This window comes from Oncorhynchus mykiss, chromosome 15 (genome assembly GCF_013265735.2).
Source record: "Oncorhynchus mykiss isolate Arlee chromosome 15, USDA_OmykA_1.1, whole genome shotgun sequence".
In the NCBI taxonomy this organism is placed as follows: domain Eukaryota; kingdom Metazoa; phylum Chordata; class Actinopteri; order Salmoniformes; family Salmonidae; genus Oncorhynchus; species Oncorhynchus mykiss.
In genome coordinates, this window is record NC_048579.1 from 8,403,991 (window position 1) to 8,422,579 (window position 18,589).

An 18,589-nucleotide genomic window follows, 5' to 3' on the forward strand; every position below is an offset into this window, starting at 1 on the left:
AACATAATCGGGGGGTGGAAATGGAAAGATGCAGGACGTTGAAGAAAGCTTTAAAGTCGTACGTAAGGTCGTGGGTCAGAGCTGTGATTGGGTTAACTAGTCAGGCAGGCTAAACCAACTTCTGAGAGGTGAAGAAATATGTCACATAAAAGCTTCACTTGAATTGAGTTACAGCGTAGTTTGACTGTTGTCAGACCGTTTGTAGCCACTAGTCACCCTTTCATTTTCAGTTTACTGAGGAAAAGCTTTGCCAAGGCTGAGAAGACGGAGTTGGATGCTCACCTGGACAACCTTCTGTGCAGGGCGGAATGCACCACCTAAAACACAGAGAGATTAATGAAACAGGACAGAGGTTTTATTACAACCAAACCCAAGCAAGACTGTGCTCACTGACGTCAATATACCTTGCCTGGTGCCTGTAAGTCCTAACTAGGGGGACATGCAAGTCCATTCAGTTCCAGTCAATTCATTAACTTGCTGGATATTCAATGGTGTGTGAAATATCAATTTACAGACCCGTAAAAAGTCATAGTTGGAACATCCCTGAAAGAGAATTAAAAAGAATAATGTCCAATATGTTGATGCTGTCATGGTCCAGGAGAATGATGTGATCTAGCATGACGTCTGTCTAATACTGTAGTAATATAATGTATAAATGTATAAATGTATAATGTGTAATGTATAATGTATAATGTATAAATGAATAATGTATAAATGAATAATGTATAAATGTATAATGTATAATGTATAAATGTATAATGTATAATGTGTCATGTGTCATGTGTAATGTGTAATGTATAAATGTATAATGTATAATGTAGAATGTAGAATGTATAAATGTATAATGTATAAATGTATAATGTATAAATGTATAATGTATAATGTATAAATGTATAATGTATGTGTCATGTGTCATGTGTAATGTGTAATGTATAAATGTATAATGTATAATGTGTCATGTGTCATGTGTCATGTGTAATGTGTAATGTATAAATGTATAAATGTGTAATGTATAATGTATAAATGTGTAATGTATAATGTATAATGTATAAATGTATAATGTATAAATGTATAATGTATAATGTATAAATGTGTAATGTATAAATGTATAATGTATAAATGTATAATGTATAATGTATAATGTATAAATGTGTAATGTGTAATGTATAATGTATAATGTGTAATGTATAAATGTATAATGTATAAATGTATAATGTATAAATGTATAATGTATAAATGTATAATGTATAAATGTGTAATGTGTAATGTATAATGTATAATGTATAAATGTATACATGTATAATGTATAATGTATAAATGTATAATGTATGTGTCATGTGTCATGTGTCATGTGTAATGTGTAATGTATAATGTAGAATGTAGAATGTATAAATGTATAATGTATAAATGTATAATGTATAAATGTATAATGTATAATGTATAAATGTATAATGTATGTGTCATGTGTCATGTGTAATGTGTAATGTATAAATGTATAATGTATAATGTATAATGTGTCATGTGTCATGTGTAATGTGTAATGTATAAATGTATAATGTATAATGTAGAATGTATAATGTATAAATGTATAATGTATAAATGTATAATGTATAAATGTATAATGTATAAATGTATAATGTATAAATGTATAATGTATAAATGTATAATGTATAAATGTATAATGTATAAATGTATAATGTGTAATGTATAATGTCTTGGCTTCAGTCAGCAGTAAATTAGGTCTCTCTGGATGTTGACAGAAGCAGAAGAGAGTAAACAGTGGTTTTGTTTACTTTAACGTTATCGTTTGTCTTTGAATAGCGAGACGTAGGTTAAATGTTGCAAGGTCATGGAACTACAAATCTGGGCCAACAGCTGATCTACACACACACACACACACACCACAACAGCTGATCTACACACACACACACACACACACACACACACACACACACACACACACACACACACACACACACACACACACACACACACACACCACAACAGCTGATCTACACACACACACACACACACACACACACACACACACACACACACACACACACACACACACACACACACACACACCACAACAGCTGTTCTACACACACACACACCAATTTGACTTCTTTAACCAGGTAGGCCAGTTGAGAACAAGTTCTCATTTACAACTGCGACCTGGCCAAGATAAAGCAAAGCAGTTCGACACAAACAACAACACAGAGTTACACATGGGATAAACAAACATACAGTATAAAACATAATAAGAAAAAAAATCAAGTCTATATACAGTGTGTGCAAATGTTGTGAGGAGGTATGGCAATAAATAGACCACAGTAGCAAAGTAATTACAATTTAGCAGATTAACACTGGAGTGATAGATGAGCAGATGGGGATGTGCAAGTAGAGATACTGGTGTTTAAAAGAGTAGAAAAGTAAATTAAAACAATATGGGGATGAGGTAGGTAGATTGAGCTTTTTACAGCTGATCTACACAAGTACACTCACACCACAACACACCTGCTTCTGCTTGTTACTATAGTTACATAGTTGTTGATTTAGTGAAGCTAAAGCAGTGGACTCAATCAACAGTCTTGGGGTTTCAGAATTCACGTCAGTGTATATATATATATATTTTTATTTAATCTTTATTTAACTAGGCAAGTCAGTTAAGAACATATTCTTATTTTCAATGACGGCCTGGGTTAACTGCCTGTTCAGGGGCAGCTCGGGGGTTTGAACTTGCCACCTTCCGGTTACTAGTCCAACGCTCTAACCACGAGGCTACCCTGCCGCCCCATATATTGTAGACCTAGTCAGTTTATTGTCTATGCTAGCTCAATTAGCCTACCATAAAGCTCTTTGACTCCCCACAAATGTTGTTGAAGGTTGACTAGGCTAGATAGCAGACTGGATATGCCTGTGTGTGTTGTCCTTGTTATCTTGCCGTTAGGTCACGCAGCACAAGGTTGTTTCTCGGTCCTGCTTCGTCGCGACTGTCCTTTCTCTCTGATGTAAGTTTTTCTCTATCTTTTCAGATGTCAGAATAGAGGAATTTCTGTGTAAGAAACTGGAGAAGAAAGTCCCTGTGCGGATCAACAACCACGAGATTCTTGGCCTGTCCATGATGGAGTCGGGGAGTGAGTTTGGCCCCTGGAACAGCCCATGGTAAATTAGTTGAACCCGTAGAGATCCTTTTGATTCGCACACATACTGTGCAGATATATCCCCCCCAAAGATATCCTGTGCTGCGTTTTAATTCCAGAATGTTGTTTCATCGCCTGTCGAGGGTCGAGGGTGCATTCATACACACACACTGTAGTAAAACATTTATTAGTCGCCGTAGCGGCGCGTTTCAGTACGTTTTCTTCTGTTTCTTCTGTTTCTTCTGTTTCTTCAGAAGAAACAGAAGAAAACGTACTGAAAGGCGCCGCTTCTGTTTCTTCTGTTTGGTGTCTCTCGTGTGGTTCAGTTGATAGAGCACGGCGCGTGCAACGCCAGGGTTGTGGGTTCGATTCTCACAGGGGACCAGTTTGAAAAAGAAGTACTAACATTTTATGCGCTCACTACTGTAAGTCACTCTGGATAAGAGAGTCTGCTAAATGACTCCAATGTAGTGACTACACCCCAGGTCTGTGAAGGGGAGGGAACATCTTCCTGGAAGGAAACCCTCTCCGAGGATGTCATCTAGCACAGTGGCCATTTGAGGACAATGTAACACATGATTTAATAGTGATGGATAGGATAACCCCTCTAATGAACTTTACATCCTCGCTTAGAAATGGCGATGTTGACAACTGCATGTTGCCATGGCATTATATAGGCTTCGCCTTATTAAAAAAAAAAATGTGTTGGATTTTTTTTTTTTAAAGGGAAAGGAATACGTGTTTATGAATTTTGATGTATCCTGTGAATTAATTCATTTTATTGGACATATTTGAAAAACATAGAATTGCCTCATTCAGCTCTGTTCTCAACTTCAAATAAGGGAGCTAAAATCTCAGTTTGTGTTGTACCTGTCCTCCCTGACCCACGTCTACTTCCTGTGCCTACAGGAAACGTTCTTATTAAATGTGGCGAGACGGAGAGAGAATTCACTCAGAGCTCTGCCATTAACTTCCTCACGCCATTCAGGAACTTTCTAGAAGGAGACTTCAAAACCATCCTGGTGAGAATCAATGAGAAGATCTGATCTTCCTCCTGAAATGACCACATCGCACCGTTTGGTCTCCTCATCGGGTCCAGGAACATGCTTTGTTAGATGGCTAACGTCGATTAGGGAAAGTATGTTTTAACAGAGATGATTGTAATGAAGATATCATTGGCATACAGAATTGAGTGAGGCTTGTCCCTTCCCTGCAGCTTCTCTGGTCTTGTAAACCTAACATCGTTGGCCTGGCTGACCCAAAGTGTTGTCGTGACGTTGTATTGATTAATGTGCCGACTGCTCTTAATTGAATGGTTAACTGTTTATAATTACGTGATTAAATGAATCAGGTAATTATTAACCTGGGGCACCATGGAAAAGCTTGGCTTTATTGAGTTTCTATTTCCCAAATTAACCATAAGAATGTCGATTTTTACAACAGTCGCTAATTAATTAATTTCCTCTACAGCCTCATTCTGAACATTGCATAATCCTGGAATCTGCACAAACCCGAGTCTCACTAAATAAGTCCGTACCACACCAATTGAGTTGATTTATTTATTTACTAACAAGCTAGATGATAATATAAGATACACAAATACACAGTCTAGGCTATTGACTAGAACTTAGTACGATGACAATAGGTCCATAGCGGACCAACACAATATGACACGTTTTGTACAAGATGAAAATGTAGAAAGAGAGAGAAAGAGAGTGCACTAGAGAAAAGCAAACTTGGATACATGTGTAACCTATGCTTAGTTTAGCCCTAGCACCTTGCCCCGAACTGCCGCTCTTATTGGTCAGAATATAATGATGTAATTACGTGTCGAAGGTCTCCGATGGGGTCTCTCCTTGTGGGAAGTACCTCCTCTTCCTCTGATGGTGACATTTCTGTTGTTACCGGGTGTAACTCTCTTGATTGTCCACACGATGTCAGTGTCCTTTCTCTTCGTGGTCGAGGAGCAGCAGGCCATGCACAGCCATATCAACTGTCATCTCAAGATCAACTGCTTTCATTCCAAATGTCAGTTGAAGGGTCTCTGTCTGACCCTTCAACTCCTCTCTCTCTCTCTCTCTTCAACTTTTTTTTATATATATGTATTTGGCACATAAACAACAGGTGTAGACTTCACCATGAAATGTTTACTTACACGCCCTTTACCAACAATGCAGAGTTAACAAATAAACTCACTCTCTCTCTTTCTCTGCCTTCTCTCTCTCTTTGCTTTCTCTCTCTCTGCTTTCTTTCTTTCTTTCTCTCTCTCTCTCTCTCTCTCTCTCTGCCTTCTCTCTCCTGTCTCTCTCTGCCGTCTCTCTCTCTCTCCCTTCTCTCTCTCTGCTTTCTTTCTTTCTTTCTCTCTCTCTCTCTCTCTGCCTTCTCTCTCCTGTCTCTCTGCCTTCACTCTCTGACTTCCCCCCTCTCTCTCCTCTGTCTCTCTGCCCTCTCTCTCTCTCTCACACTCTTTCTCTCTCTGTCCCTTCAACTCCCCCATCTCTCTCTCTCTCTCTCTGTCCCTTCAACTCCCCTCTCTCTGCCTTCACTCTCTCTTTGCCTTCTGTCTCTCTCTTTGCCTTCTCTCTCTCTCTGCCTTCTCTCTCTTTGCCTTCTCTCTCTCTTTGCCTTCTCTCTCTCTCTCTGCCTTCTCTCTCCTCTTTCTCTGCCTTCTCTCTCTCTCTGCTTTCTTTCTTTCTTTCTCTCTCTGCCTTCTCTCCCTGCCATCACTCTCTCTCTGCCTTCTCTCTCTCTACCTTCTCTCTCTTTGCCTTCTGTCTCTCTCTTTGCCTTTCTCTCTCTGCCTTCTCTCTCTTTGCCTTCTCTCTCTCTTTGCCTTCTCTCTCTCTCTCTGCCTTCTCTCTCCTCTTTCTCTCTGCCTTCTCTCTCTCTCTGCTTTCTTTCTTTCTTTCTCTCTCTGCCTTCTCTCCCTGCCATCACTCTCTCTCTGCCTTCTCTCTCTCTGCCTTCTCTCTCTGACTTCTCTCTCTGACTTCTCTCTCTGCCGTCTCTCTCTCTCTGCCGTCTCTCTCTCTCTGCTTTCTTTCTTTCTTTCTTTCTTTCTCTCTCTCTCTGCCTTCTCTCTCCTGTCTCTCTCTGCCTTCTCTCTCTCTGCCTTCCCCTCTCTCTCACACTCTTTCTCTCTCTGTCCCTTCAACTCCCCTTTGCAACTCTCTCTGTCCCTTCAACTCCCCTTTGCCTTCTGTCTCTCTCTTTGCCTTCTCTCTCTCTCTGCCTTCTCTCCCTGCCTTCGCTCTCCTCTCTCTCTTTGCCTCTCTCTCTTTGCCTTCTCTCTCTCTCTGCCTTCTCTCTCTCTGCCTTCTCTCTCTCTCTCTGTCCCTTCAACTCCTCTCTCTCTCTCTCTCTCTCTCTGCCTTCTCTCTCTCTCTATGTCCCTTCAACTCCTCTCTCTCTATCTCTCTCTCTCTCTGCCTTCTCTCTCTCTCTCTCTCTGCATTCTCTCTCTCTCTGCCTTCTCTCTCCTCTCTCTCTTTGCCTTCTCTCTCTCTCTTTGCCTTCTCTCTCTCTCTTTGCCTTCTCTCTCATCTTTCTCTCTGCCTTCTCTCTCTCTCTGCTTTCTTTCTTTCTTTCTCTCTCTCTCTCTGCCGTCTCTCTCTCTCTGCCTTCTCTCTCTGACCTCTCTCTGCCGTCTCTCTCTGCCTTCTCTCTCTCTGCTTTCTTTCTTTCTTTCTTTCTCTCTCTCTGCCTTTCTCTCCTGTCTCTCTCTGCCTTCTCTCTCTCTGCCTTCCCCTCTCTCTCTGCCCTCTCTCTCTCTCACACACTCTTTCTCTCTCTGTCCCTTCAACTCCTCTCTCTCTCTCTCTGTCCCTTCAACTCCTCTCTCTCTATCTCTCTCTGCCTTCTCTCTCTCTCTCTGCATTCTCTCTCTCTCTTTGCCTTCTGTCTCTCTCTTTGCCTTCTCTCTCTCTCTGCCTTCTCTCTCTCTCTGCCTTCTCTCTCTGCCTTCTCTCTCCTCTTTCTCTCTTCTCTCTCTCTGCTTTCTTTCTTTATTTCTTTCTCTCTCTCTCTGCCTTCTCTCTCTCTCTCTGCCTTCTCTCTCTCTCTGTCCCTTCAACTCTCTCTCTCTCTCTCTCTCTCTCTCTCTCTGTCCCTTCAACTCCCCTCTCTCTCTCTCTCTCTCTGTCCCTTCAACTCCTCTCTCTCTCTCTCTGTCCCTTCAACTCCTCTCTCTCTCTCTCTGTCTCTGTCTGTCTCTGTCTCTCTCTGTCTCTCTCTGTCTGTCTGTCTCTCTCTGCCTTCTCTCTCTCTCTCTCTCTGTCTCTCTGCATGTAACTCTCTCTCTCTGCCTTCTCTCTTTATATATAAATAAATGGTGGGACAAACAGCAATAATAATAGTAGTAGTGGACATGGGATTACCATTAACAACAACTACAACAACAATATTTATGAGAACAACAATACATTAAAGCAATGGTAGTAGACCAGTGTCAACGTGACTGAGAAGACACATGACATGGTTTGAAAGACAGAAAAAAACAAGATGGGAAATATTATTGACTTTACTTTGCACTTTTCACTGGCTGTCCCTCAGGTTGTGGCAGGAGGACACATATTTGGCTGCCAAAACTGCACATTTAGGCTTTTCACCCAATAAATATTATATATTTTTCTTCATCTTTTATAGTTTCAAATTCTTTGTTTGAATTATAATTTTGGGAAAGAAATATTCTCTTAGGTCTGAGTATTTGTCACAGTGTAATAGGAAATGCAGCTCTGTCTCTACCTCTCCCCTGGAGCAGAGTGAGCACAGCCTGTCCTCTCTGGGCAGCCAGGTTTGTCTGTGACGACCGGTCTCTATAGCCAGACTGTCCTCTCTGGGCAGCCAGGTTTGTCTGTGACGACCGGTCTCTATAGCCAGACTGTCCTCTCTGGGCAGCCAGGTTTGTCTGTGACGACCGGACTCTATACCCAGACTGTCCTCTCTGGGCAGCCAGGTTTGTCTGTGACGACCGGTCTCTATAGCCAGACTGTCCTCTCTGGGCAGCCAGGTTTGTCTGTGACGACCGGTCTCTATAGCCAGACTGTCCTCTCTGGGCAGCCAGGTTTGTCTGTGACGACCGGTCTCTATAGCCAGACTGTGCTCACTGAGTCTGTACCTAGTCAATGTTTTCCTCAGTTTTCTATCAGTCACAGTGGTCAGATAGTCTGCCACCATGTACTGTCTGTTTAGAGCCAAATAGCATTGAAGTTTACTTTGATTTTTGTGGTGTCTTTCCAATAGGTGATATATGTTTATTTTTGTTTTGTGATGATTTGGTTGGGCCAGATTTTCTGAGTGCTGTCCTGAGGCTCTATGGGGTTGGTTTGGGTTGGTGAACTGAGCCTCAGAACCAGCTGGCTGACTGCTGTCCTGAGGCTCTATGGGGTTGGTTTGGGTTGGTGAACTGAGCCTCAGAACCAGCTGGCTGAGTGCTGTCCTGAGGCTCTATGGGGTTGGTTTGAGTTGGTGAACTGAGCCTCAGAACCAGCTGGCTGAGGGGACTCTTCTCTTTTTTCATCTCTTGACATTGTAGAGCTGTGTGATGGAATGTTTTGGGGTCACTTGTTTTTAGGTTGTTGTAAAATTTGATGGCTTTTTTTTCTATTTGAATGAGGAGGGTATTGGCCCAATTCTGCTCTACATGCGTTATTTTGAGTTTTTCTTTGCACTTGCAATATTGTCTTGCAAAACTCTGCATGCAGTATTTCGATTGGATGTTTGTCCCATTTGGTAAATTCATTATTAGAGATTGGACCCCATACTTTACTGCCATATAGAGCAATTGGTTCTATAACTGCTTGAAAAATGTTGAGCCAGATTCTAATTGGAATTTCGATTTTGATGTTCCTTTTAATGGCATAAAATGCTCTTCTTGCTTTGTCTCTCAGCCCATTCATAGCCATGTGAAAGCTACCTGTGTTGCTGATATTTAGTCCTAGATATGTGTAGTTTTTAGTGTGTTCTAATAGAACAGTGTCCAAATACAATTTATATTTGTCATCCTTATTTCTGGACCTTTTTTTGGAATATCATTAATATTTGTTTTTTTTAGGTAAACGGTCAGAACCCAGGTCTGACAGAACCTGTGGTTAACGGTCAGAGCCCAGGTCTGACAGAACCTGTGGTTAACGGTCAGAGCCCAGGATTGACAGAACCTGTGGTTAACGGTCAGAGTCCAGGTCTGACAGAACCTGTGGTTAACGGTCAGAGTCCAGGTCTGACAGAACCTGTGGTTAACGGTCAGAGTCCAGGTCTGACAGAACCTGTGGTTAACGGTCAGAGTCCAGGTCTGACAGAACCTGTGGTTAACGGTCAGAGCCCAGGTCTGACAGAACCTGTGGTTAACGGTCAGAGCCCAGGTCTGACAAAACCTGTGGTTAACGGTCAGAGCCCAGGTCTGACAGAACCTGTGGTTAACGGTCAGAGCCCAGGTCTGACAGAACCTGTGATTAACAGTCAGAGCCCAGGTCTGACAGAACCTGTGGTTAACGGTCAGAGCCCAGGTCTGACAGAACCTGTGGTTAACGGTCAGAGCCCAGGTCTGACAGAACCTGTGGTTAACGGTCAGAGCCCAGGTCTGACAGAACCTGTGGTTAACGATCAGAGCCCAGGTCTGACAGAACCTGTGGTTAACGGTCAGATCCCAGGTCTGACAGAACCTGTGAAGATGATCTAGGTGCTGCTGTAACCCCTCTTTAGTGGGAGACAGCAGCACCAGGTCATCTGCGTACAGCAAACACTTGATTTCAGTGTTGTGTAGGGTGATACCAGGTGTTGCCGATTCTTCTAATGTTTTTGCCAATTCATTAATGTAGATGTTAAATAGACTTATTGGGCAGCCCTGTTTCACTCCCCGTCCCTGAGAGAAGAAGTCTGTTTGCTTGTTGTTAATTCATTAATGTAGATGTTAAATAGTGTTGGACTTATTGGGCAGCCCTGTTTCACTCCCCGTCCCTGAGAGAAGAAGTCTGTTTGTTTGATGCCAATTTTAACCGCACATTTATTTTTAGTGTACATTGATTTAATAAAATCATATGTTTTCCCTCCAATACCACTTTCTATTATTTTATAAAAAAGACCTTCGTGCCAAATTGAATCAAATGCTTTCTTGAAATCTACAAAAAACGAGTAGATTTTGCCTTTGTTTTGGTTTACTTGTTTATCAATTAGCGTGTGGAGGGTATAAATGTGGTCTGTTGTACGATATTTTTTTTGAAATCCAATGTGGCTTCTGCTCAGGACGTTGTGTAGTCTGCTATTTATAATACTGCAGAGAATTTTCCCCAAGTTGCTGTTAACGCAAATTCCTCCAAATTTGTCTCCATTTTTATAGATTGGTGTGATCGGGGAAAATACCTGCAGTGAGGATAATGTTGAAGAGTTTGAGTATAGCCAATTTGAATTTGTGGTCTGTATCTCTCTCTCTCTCTGCCTTCTCGCTCCTCTCTCTCTCTGCCCTCTGCTGTCTTTCTCTCTTCTCTCTTGTCCTGCCCTCTCTTCTCTCACTCTCTCTTGAACATTGGTGTAAAGCTGGAAGGAACCGATGTTATTGGGGCGTTTGCTCTGCATGTAACTAGAAGCACCACCTCATTCAAGGGTTTTTCTTCACGTTTTATATTTGAGATTCTTCAATCCCTTTGATTACAGCTTTGCACATTCTCTCAACCAGCATTTTCAAGTCTTGAAGGTGTTTCCACATAGGGCTCCTTTTCCTTCACTCAGCAGTCCAAACTCACCTCAAACCATCTCAATTTGGGTTGAGGTCAGGCGATTGTGGAGGCCAGGTCATCTGATGCAGCACTCGGTCAAATAGCCCTCACACTGGTGTGTTGGGTCATTGTCCTGTTGAAGAACAAATGATAGTCCCACTGATAAGCCAGATGGGATGGCATATCGCTGCAGAATGCTGTGGTAGCCAATTTAATAACTATAGGAAAGTCAGTTAAGAACAAACTCTTATACAGTGGGTTAACTGCCTAGTCAGGGGCAGAACGACAGATTTGTACCTTGGGGATTTGAACTTGCAACCTTCCGGTTACTAGTCCAACGCTCTAACCACTAGACTACCCTGCCTCCCCATCCTCTGCAGCAAAGAAAGGTAACTCTGAGTCTTCCTTTCCTGTTTATGGTGAGAGCCAGTTTCATCAGCTTGATGTTTTTTTGCGACTGCACTTGAAGGAACTTTTAAAGTTATTTTTTAAATGAAGAAACGAACACACAGACCAATTCCAAGAACGTCAACAAGAACGTCAACCGCGGTGAGTACACTCTTAGAAAACGGTTCCAAACAGGGTTCTTCGGCTGTCCTCGTAGAAGAACCCTGTTTGGTTCCAGGGAGAGCCTTATTTTCTAAGAGCAGCCCAACGTGTGTAGAGAGAGTCCCAGGTCTTCCCTCCACGCTGGCTAGGTTTCTGTCTCTGTTGTAACCACCGTGACCTACAGCCACAGCATTACCACAGTGGTATTCTGGTTACTCTGAACTTCACAGTCGTTCTGCACACAGACATCCAGACTGGCATCCAGCACTGCCTGCCTGTCACTCTGAGGGTACTGCACTGGTACAAAGACAAACACACACATTTTAATTGCCAGAGCTGTCGCTGTAGAAGTAGCCTACTGTGTGTGTACACAGACACACACACACACCCCAGCATTCATGAAGTGTAAGACTCATTATTACCTTGAAGTGTTTAAGTTTAAGTTTCAACAATATTCTGAATGACCTTCTGAGATGCATGGCCACAGACAAAACTAGCTTTTCATCACTACATGCATATCTGGAAGATCTTCAGAATGTTCTGGGGCCATTTTAGGGCCAGTGCTCTGTCATGATTTGGCCTCAGTCAACACACCTATTTTGTCTTCAGTGTTTTCTTTCAGAAAGTATTAGATGTTGATTGGTGCTTCACTTTAGGCAGGGTTTATTTGTATTGGAGCATAGTGATTGTCACAGAGCCGTTTCAGTAAAACAGTAAAAGCACAATACTTTTAAAAAATATACATAACCAGAGGTTTTGACATTCAACGAAAATATAAAATGTAAAGTGTTGGGTCCCATGTTTCATGAGCTGAAGAAAAAAAAACATTTCAAAATTGTGCACCAAAATTTGTTAACATCCCTGTTATTGAAAATGTCTCCTTTGCCAAGATAATCCATCCACCTGACAGGTGTGGCATATCAAGAAGCTGATTAAACAGCATGATCATTACACAGGTGCACCTTGTGCTGGGGGGGGGGGGGGGGGGGGGGGGAGACAATAAAAGGCCACACAACACAATACCACAGATGTCTCAAGGGAGCGTACAATTGGCATGCTGACTGCAGGAATGTCCACCAACGCTGTTGCCATAGAATTGAATGTTAATTTCTCTACCATAAGCCGCCTCCGTTGTTTTAGAGAATTTGTCAGTACGTCCAACCAGCCTCACAACCGTAGACCATGTGTAACCACGACAACCCAGGACAACCGTAGACCACGTGTAACCACGACAACCCAGGACAACCGCAGACCACGTGTAACCACGACAACCCAGGACAACCGTAGACCACGTGTAACCACGACAACCGTAGACCACGTGTAACCACGACAACCCAGGACAACCGTAGACCACGTGTATGGCGTCGTGTGGGCGAGCGGTTTGCTGATGTCAACGCTGTGAACAGAGCGCCCCATGGTGGCGGTGAGGTTATGGCATGAACCGTCATAAGCTACAGACAAGGAACACAATTGCCTTTTATCTATGCTAATTTGAATGCACAGAGATACCGTGGACCAGATCCTGAGACCCATTATTGTGTCATTCATCCGCCACCATCACCTCATGTTTCAGCATGATAATGCACGGCCACATGTCGCAAAGATCTGTACACAATTCCTGGAAGCAGAAAATGTCTGTTCTTCACTGGCCTGAATATTCACTAGACCTGTCAACCACTGAGCATGTTTGGGATGCTCTGGATTGACATGTACGACCGTGTTCCAGTTCCCGCCAAAAATCCAGCAACTTCACACAGCCACTGAAGTGGAGTGGGACAACATTTCACAGGCCACAATCAACAGCCTGATCACCTCCATGTGAAGGAGACGTGTCACACCAGATACTGGCTGGTTTTCTGATCCACGCCCCTACCATTTATTCTAAGGTATCTTGTGACCAACACATGCGTGCGTATCTGTATTCTCAGTCATGTGAAATCCATAGATTAGGGCCTAATCAATTCATTGCGATTTCCTCATATGAACTGTAACACAGTAAAATCTTTGAAATTGTTGCATGTTGCATTTTAGTTCATTATAGAACATGGTAATCCTCTGTAGGACTGACCATAAATATATGACATGGTATATCTCTATATAATTCACATAGTACATTTGAAGGATGTAGTTATCATTCAAATACATTTTGGTGTAATACTAGAGAACAACATATTTGCGGTCCCTGTGACCAGAGTTGCAGCTGTGCCTCACAAATATGACTTGAGGTGAAAACCGCCAACCTGTCCTTTCTGAGTCAGATACAAAACTGGGCAGTTGATGCACATCTCAGCAAAACAGGAAATGTCATGTTTCCTCCGCTGCTTTTAGCAACAGTTTGCATCACAAAACTTCTGCTCACACACACACACACACACACACACACACACCGCACACACACCACACACACACACACACACACACACACACACCGCACACACACACCACACACACACACACACGGTGAGTATAGCCATATTCTCACATTCAGGCCCCCAGAGGCAGCGATCGTGTGAACCAACCACACGTAGCACATACAGATTATCACAATGCAAAAAGGTTGACTTGCTGCTGAACATTGTAACACGCAGTTTTTTTTATCTGGTTTAGCAGGATATGTTAGTTTTAAGTGTTTCCAATGTGAGATATCACCACATGTAATATGACATTGTTTATGAATGACCTAAACTCAATTGATTTGTAAGGAAACATTAGTTTCTGTCCAGAAATTGTATTGATACTGTATGTGCAAAACATCACACTTTTACATAATTGTAATTTGTGACAATGGCTGTATCTGAAATCTGTCTTGCCTACTACTTAATAAAACTACATTCTGTGTACTAATCGTACTACACACATACTGTTTAGTACAAACGAATGCAGTAAGCAACATTACTAGGCTCATCCATCCTGAGAATGATTAATCTAATGTGCAACTGCGTTGATTCCCGCCATTCATTCATTCTAAGGCTTCAATTTGGGCTACACCTGCATTGCTTGCTGTTTGGGGTTTTAGGCTGGGTTTCTGTACAGCACTTTGAGATATCAGCTGATGTAAGAAGGGCTTTATAAATCGATTTGATTTGATTTTGGTACAGCATGTCCCCTTGGGCTCCCGAGTGGCACAGCGGTCTAAGGCACTGCATCTCAGTGCAAGAGGTATCACTACAGTACCTGGTTCGAAACCAGGATGCATCACATCTGGCTGTGATTGGGAGTCTCATAGGACGGTGCACAATTGCCCAGGAATTGTAAGTAAGAATTAGTTCTTAACTGACTTGCCTACTTAAATAAAATAGTGATCTCATTATCAGCTGTTGTCAAACACACGTGAGTCTGGAAAGAGGATTATCTTTCTCAGAAGTAACATAACATTCTGGCATTTTGAAGCGTACTATTTTTTGTTGTAATTGCACTTACTATAAAACGTTCTATTTTCGCATCCCTAAAATGCCTTCTACTTAGATCTCTAGTATGGGTATTTGGACACGACCAGGGTCTTCTTTTTGGGACTTTTCTTCGTCAACACAGGGAAGTTGACTCCAGCATTTATTTCTAACTGCTGTGGGAAGCAGTCTGGGCCTAAAGGTGAGCAGGAAGATAACAGACATTCCAACCAGACAGAGAACAGGTACGATAAACAGCAGGATGTACCAGTACACAGACTCCCCCTCACTACCGCCACATAGTAGGGAGTCTACAAGCACCACTCTGTGTGTTCTTTTGGTCAGATCCTGACATGAAATATCCGAGAGGTCCATGATAGTGACCGTTTTCTCCAACGTCCTGTACCAGTCCAACTGGCAGCAGTTGAAAGTGTTTCCGTTGAGAAAAACGGCGTGGAGTTTCGTGGCTAACACGTTAGCCTGAGCTGAGGGGACGGTGGTCAGTTTGTTGTCCCTCAGGTCCAGCAGCTTCAGCTCCAGGCGTTGCAGTGAAGCAGGGAGCTGAGTAAGAGAGTTTCTGGAAATGTTCAAAGACTTCAAGTGATGGAAAGGAGAGAAGTCAAAGTGCCTCAGGCCTGTGTTTCCCAATCCTAGATGGTGCAAAGTTCTGCTGAGGCCTGCGATCGATCTGGGCCCGATGATGAGTTCTGGGTTGTTAGACAGCTCCAGGTGTGTTAGGGGCGTCCCTACGAACGCTGATGATGGCAGCCTCCCCAGGTTGCACCCTGATAGGTAGAGATATCTCAGAGAAATGATGTTTCTCCAAACGACACAGTCTGATTGGTTACCCCCACCCATGCCACTACCCCCTGCCTCATGGGGGCACACGCCAACTCTGTTGTAACTAATATCCACAGAGCTGATGCTGGTGAGAGAGGACAACAGCTGAGCAGGTAGAGTCTGCAGGTCATTCTGGCTCAGGTTCAGGAAGCTTAGGTTGCCTAGCTTCCTCAAACTAACTTGGTCGGCATGGAGCGCAGTCAACCTATTGTTGCTCACGTCCAACTCGTACAACGTCCCCGGCAGCTTTTCCAGAGTTAGATTCAAGACCTCAAGACAGTTTGTCCACATCCTGAGTCTGGTCAGGCTTGGCATTTTGCTGATGAATCCTTGGGGGAAGTAGTGCACCTGATTTCCACTCAGATCCAGCAGGTCTAGAGAGGAGATGTCCCCGTGCAGGCTCTCGTCCCACAACTTGGCCGTGACGTTGCTCATGTTGCCCCTCAGGTTGTAGAACTGGACGCTGGTCTTCCAGTTGGGGTAGGCAGCTGCGTCCGCCAGGTGTTCGTAGAAGCTCACCCTGTTCTGGGACAGATGGAGGTTCCTCAGGCGGCTGTGGGTGGGCAGAAAGGGAAAGAAGAGGAGGTTGTTGTCTGTGAGATCCAGGGTCTCCAGCTGGAAGACTTCCTGGAGGTCCTGGTTGGCTATGAACCACTCAATGGCATTGTGACTGGCGTTGAGGACCACCAGCTGGGTCATGTGGAAGTGCACCAGGCAGGGCAGGTAGTTGAAGGCCAGGTTGAGTCTCTGGAGCTTGTGCAGGTGATCAAAGGACCCGTCAATCTCAAACAGCATGTTCCTCTGCAGGTCCAGCTCTCTGAGCTGGTGGAGGTCGCTGAAGGAGCTTTCGTCCAGCCTCAGCAGGAGGTTCCTGGAAAGGTTGAGGTACTCCAGGGACGTCATATTCTGGAGGAGGACGGAGACCATGTCCTCTGTAAGCTGATTTTTTGACAGATCCAGAACTCTGAGTCTAGACAAGGTGAGCAGCGCCAGGCTAGTTTGCTGGTATCCAACGTGAAGATTATTGGCAGCTAGATTGAGGCTCTCTAGATGAGGTGAGTTGTGAAAGAGCTTGGACCCCACCGTCTCCAAAAGGTTGTCTGCACAGCTTAGGGTACGAAGGGAGACGTAGCGGGAGAGGGAGTCATCTTGTAGCATCTGAATGTGGTTGTGGTTCAGGTGGAGGTCCTCTATGCTGTCAGGTAGGCCCCCAGGTACAGATGAGAGCTCACTGTTGCTACAGAGAGCAGTCTTTTGGGTCTGTAAAGGGGAAAAAAGAGAGACATTTAAGTGTATGCAAGAGAAATACTTTATTTTAGAAATGCAATATAAAATACCTTATTTTATATGATAAAAAAAAACTTTGAACAGCAAAGAGGGGGGGGGGGGGGAAAAGCTTATACCTCATATCAGACCAGAGAGTATATGAGGGTATAAATGTATGACATGTATACAGGAGTTGAAACGCTGAGAACCAGCAGTGATGGGAAAAGTACCTAATAGTCATACTTGAGTAAAAGTAAAAAGATACCTTAATAGAAAATGACTCAAGTAAAAGTGAAAGTCACCCAGTAAAATACTACTTGAGTAAAAGTCTAAAAGTATCTGGCTTTAAATGTACTTAGGAACAGTGGTGGGAAAAGTACTCAATTGTCATACTTGAGTAAAAGTATGTATAAATGCTATACATCAAAATTGCTTGAATTAAAGCCAACCAGACAGCATGACTTTCTTGTTTGTTTTTTTTTTTCTTCTCATTTACAGACAAGACATCATTTTGAATCGCAGTATGTGTGTTTTAGTGAGTCTGCCAGATCCGAGGCTGTAAGGAATGACAATGTGTTATATTGATAGGTGTATGAATTGGACAATAGTTTTGTCCTGCCGGAGCATTCTAAATGTAACGAGTACTTTTCAGTGTCAGGGGGAAATGTAAAAGTTGTCAAAAATAGAAATAGTAAAGTACAGATAAACCCCCCCCCCAAAAAATACTTAAGTAGTACTTTAAAGTATTTTTACTTCAGTATTTACACCACTGAGAACCAGCAGCAGTATATAGTATCCACTATTGTATCACCTTTGTGGTAACGTCTGCACTCTTCCCCTTATCCCTGTATATGCAAATATTATCAGAGGAACTTTTTTTTTGTTTTTTTTACACCTTTCACTGAGAACCACATGCTTTTATAGTTCAACATTCAAAGGGACTTTACTTTGTCTTTTATTGTATTTTTATAATTTTTTATTGAGTTAAATTTATTCTAATGAGCTTGTCCAAGAAGTTTAGCGCTTACCAGTCTGCAGGGGCTGTGGAGAGGGTGGCAGAAGGCAGACATCAGGAGGCTCCACAGGGGCCAGAGGGTTAGACAGAGCAGGGTAGGGGAGGAGGCCGTGGATGAACATCTAAACATCCTGGCTGTGGAAGAGAGAAGGAGAGCAAGAGAGAAGTGAGACTGTCAAAAGGAGAGGTCTACAACGTGGGCAGAGAGACGTCATGGTTAGTACGCGCCAGACATTAAAATACCAGCGCAGTCTCTAGCCCATTCAAATATAGTAACAGTATATCTTGAGCATCTGGGCAGTCCGCTATCAATTAACCTTGATAATACATTTAATTGATTATTTTAATACGGTATTATCAGAACCATATAAAATCCCATCCATTCTATCAAATCTATGAGACACATAGGTAAATTCCACTATTCACTATTGGAAATATGTGTTATACTATGTCCACTATGGTTGTAATCTAATAAACAAATGATTAACAATCTATAAAATACTTCTAAAACCTTTTATAATCTATAATTTAAATCATATTTTACCAAAATACTAAATTTACATGGGTTATTCCACAAAATGAGTGGCTTTCACATCCCTTTAATATTACATTTTTAAGTAGAAATTGTGCACAAATATTGCATTTGAAAAGCTTGTTTTATTATATTAAGTGCCATTT

The 18,589-nt window shown here is 42.6% G+C and overlaps 1 protein-coding gene across 1 annotated transcript; it reads right to left on the reverse strand.

The window, feature by feature from the left end:
• Nucleotides 1-14,123: 14,123 nt before the first annotated feature.
• Nucleotides 14,124-18,033, reverse strand: LOC110489550 (transforming growth factor beta activator LRRC33-like). The gene is given in 3 exon segments (XM_021562273.2): nucleotides 14,124-16,890; nucleotides 17,925-18,011; nucleotides 18,013-18,033. Coding segments are annotated over 3 exon segments (2,133 nt in total). The 3' UTR covers nucleotides 14,124-14,865.
• Between the last annotated feature and the right edge of the window lie 556 nt (nucleotides 18,034-18,589).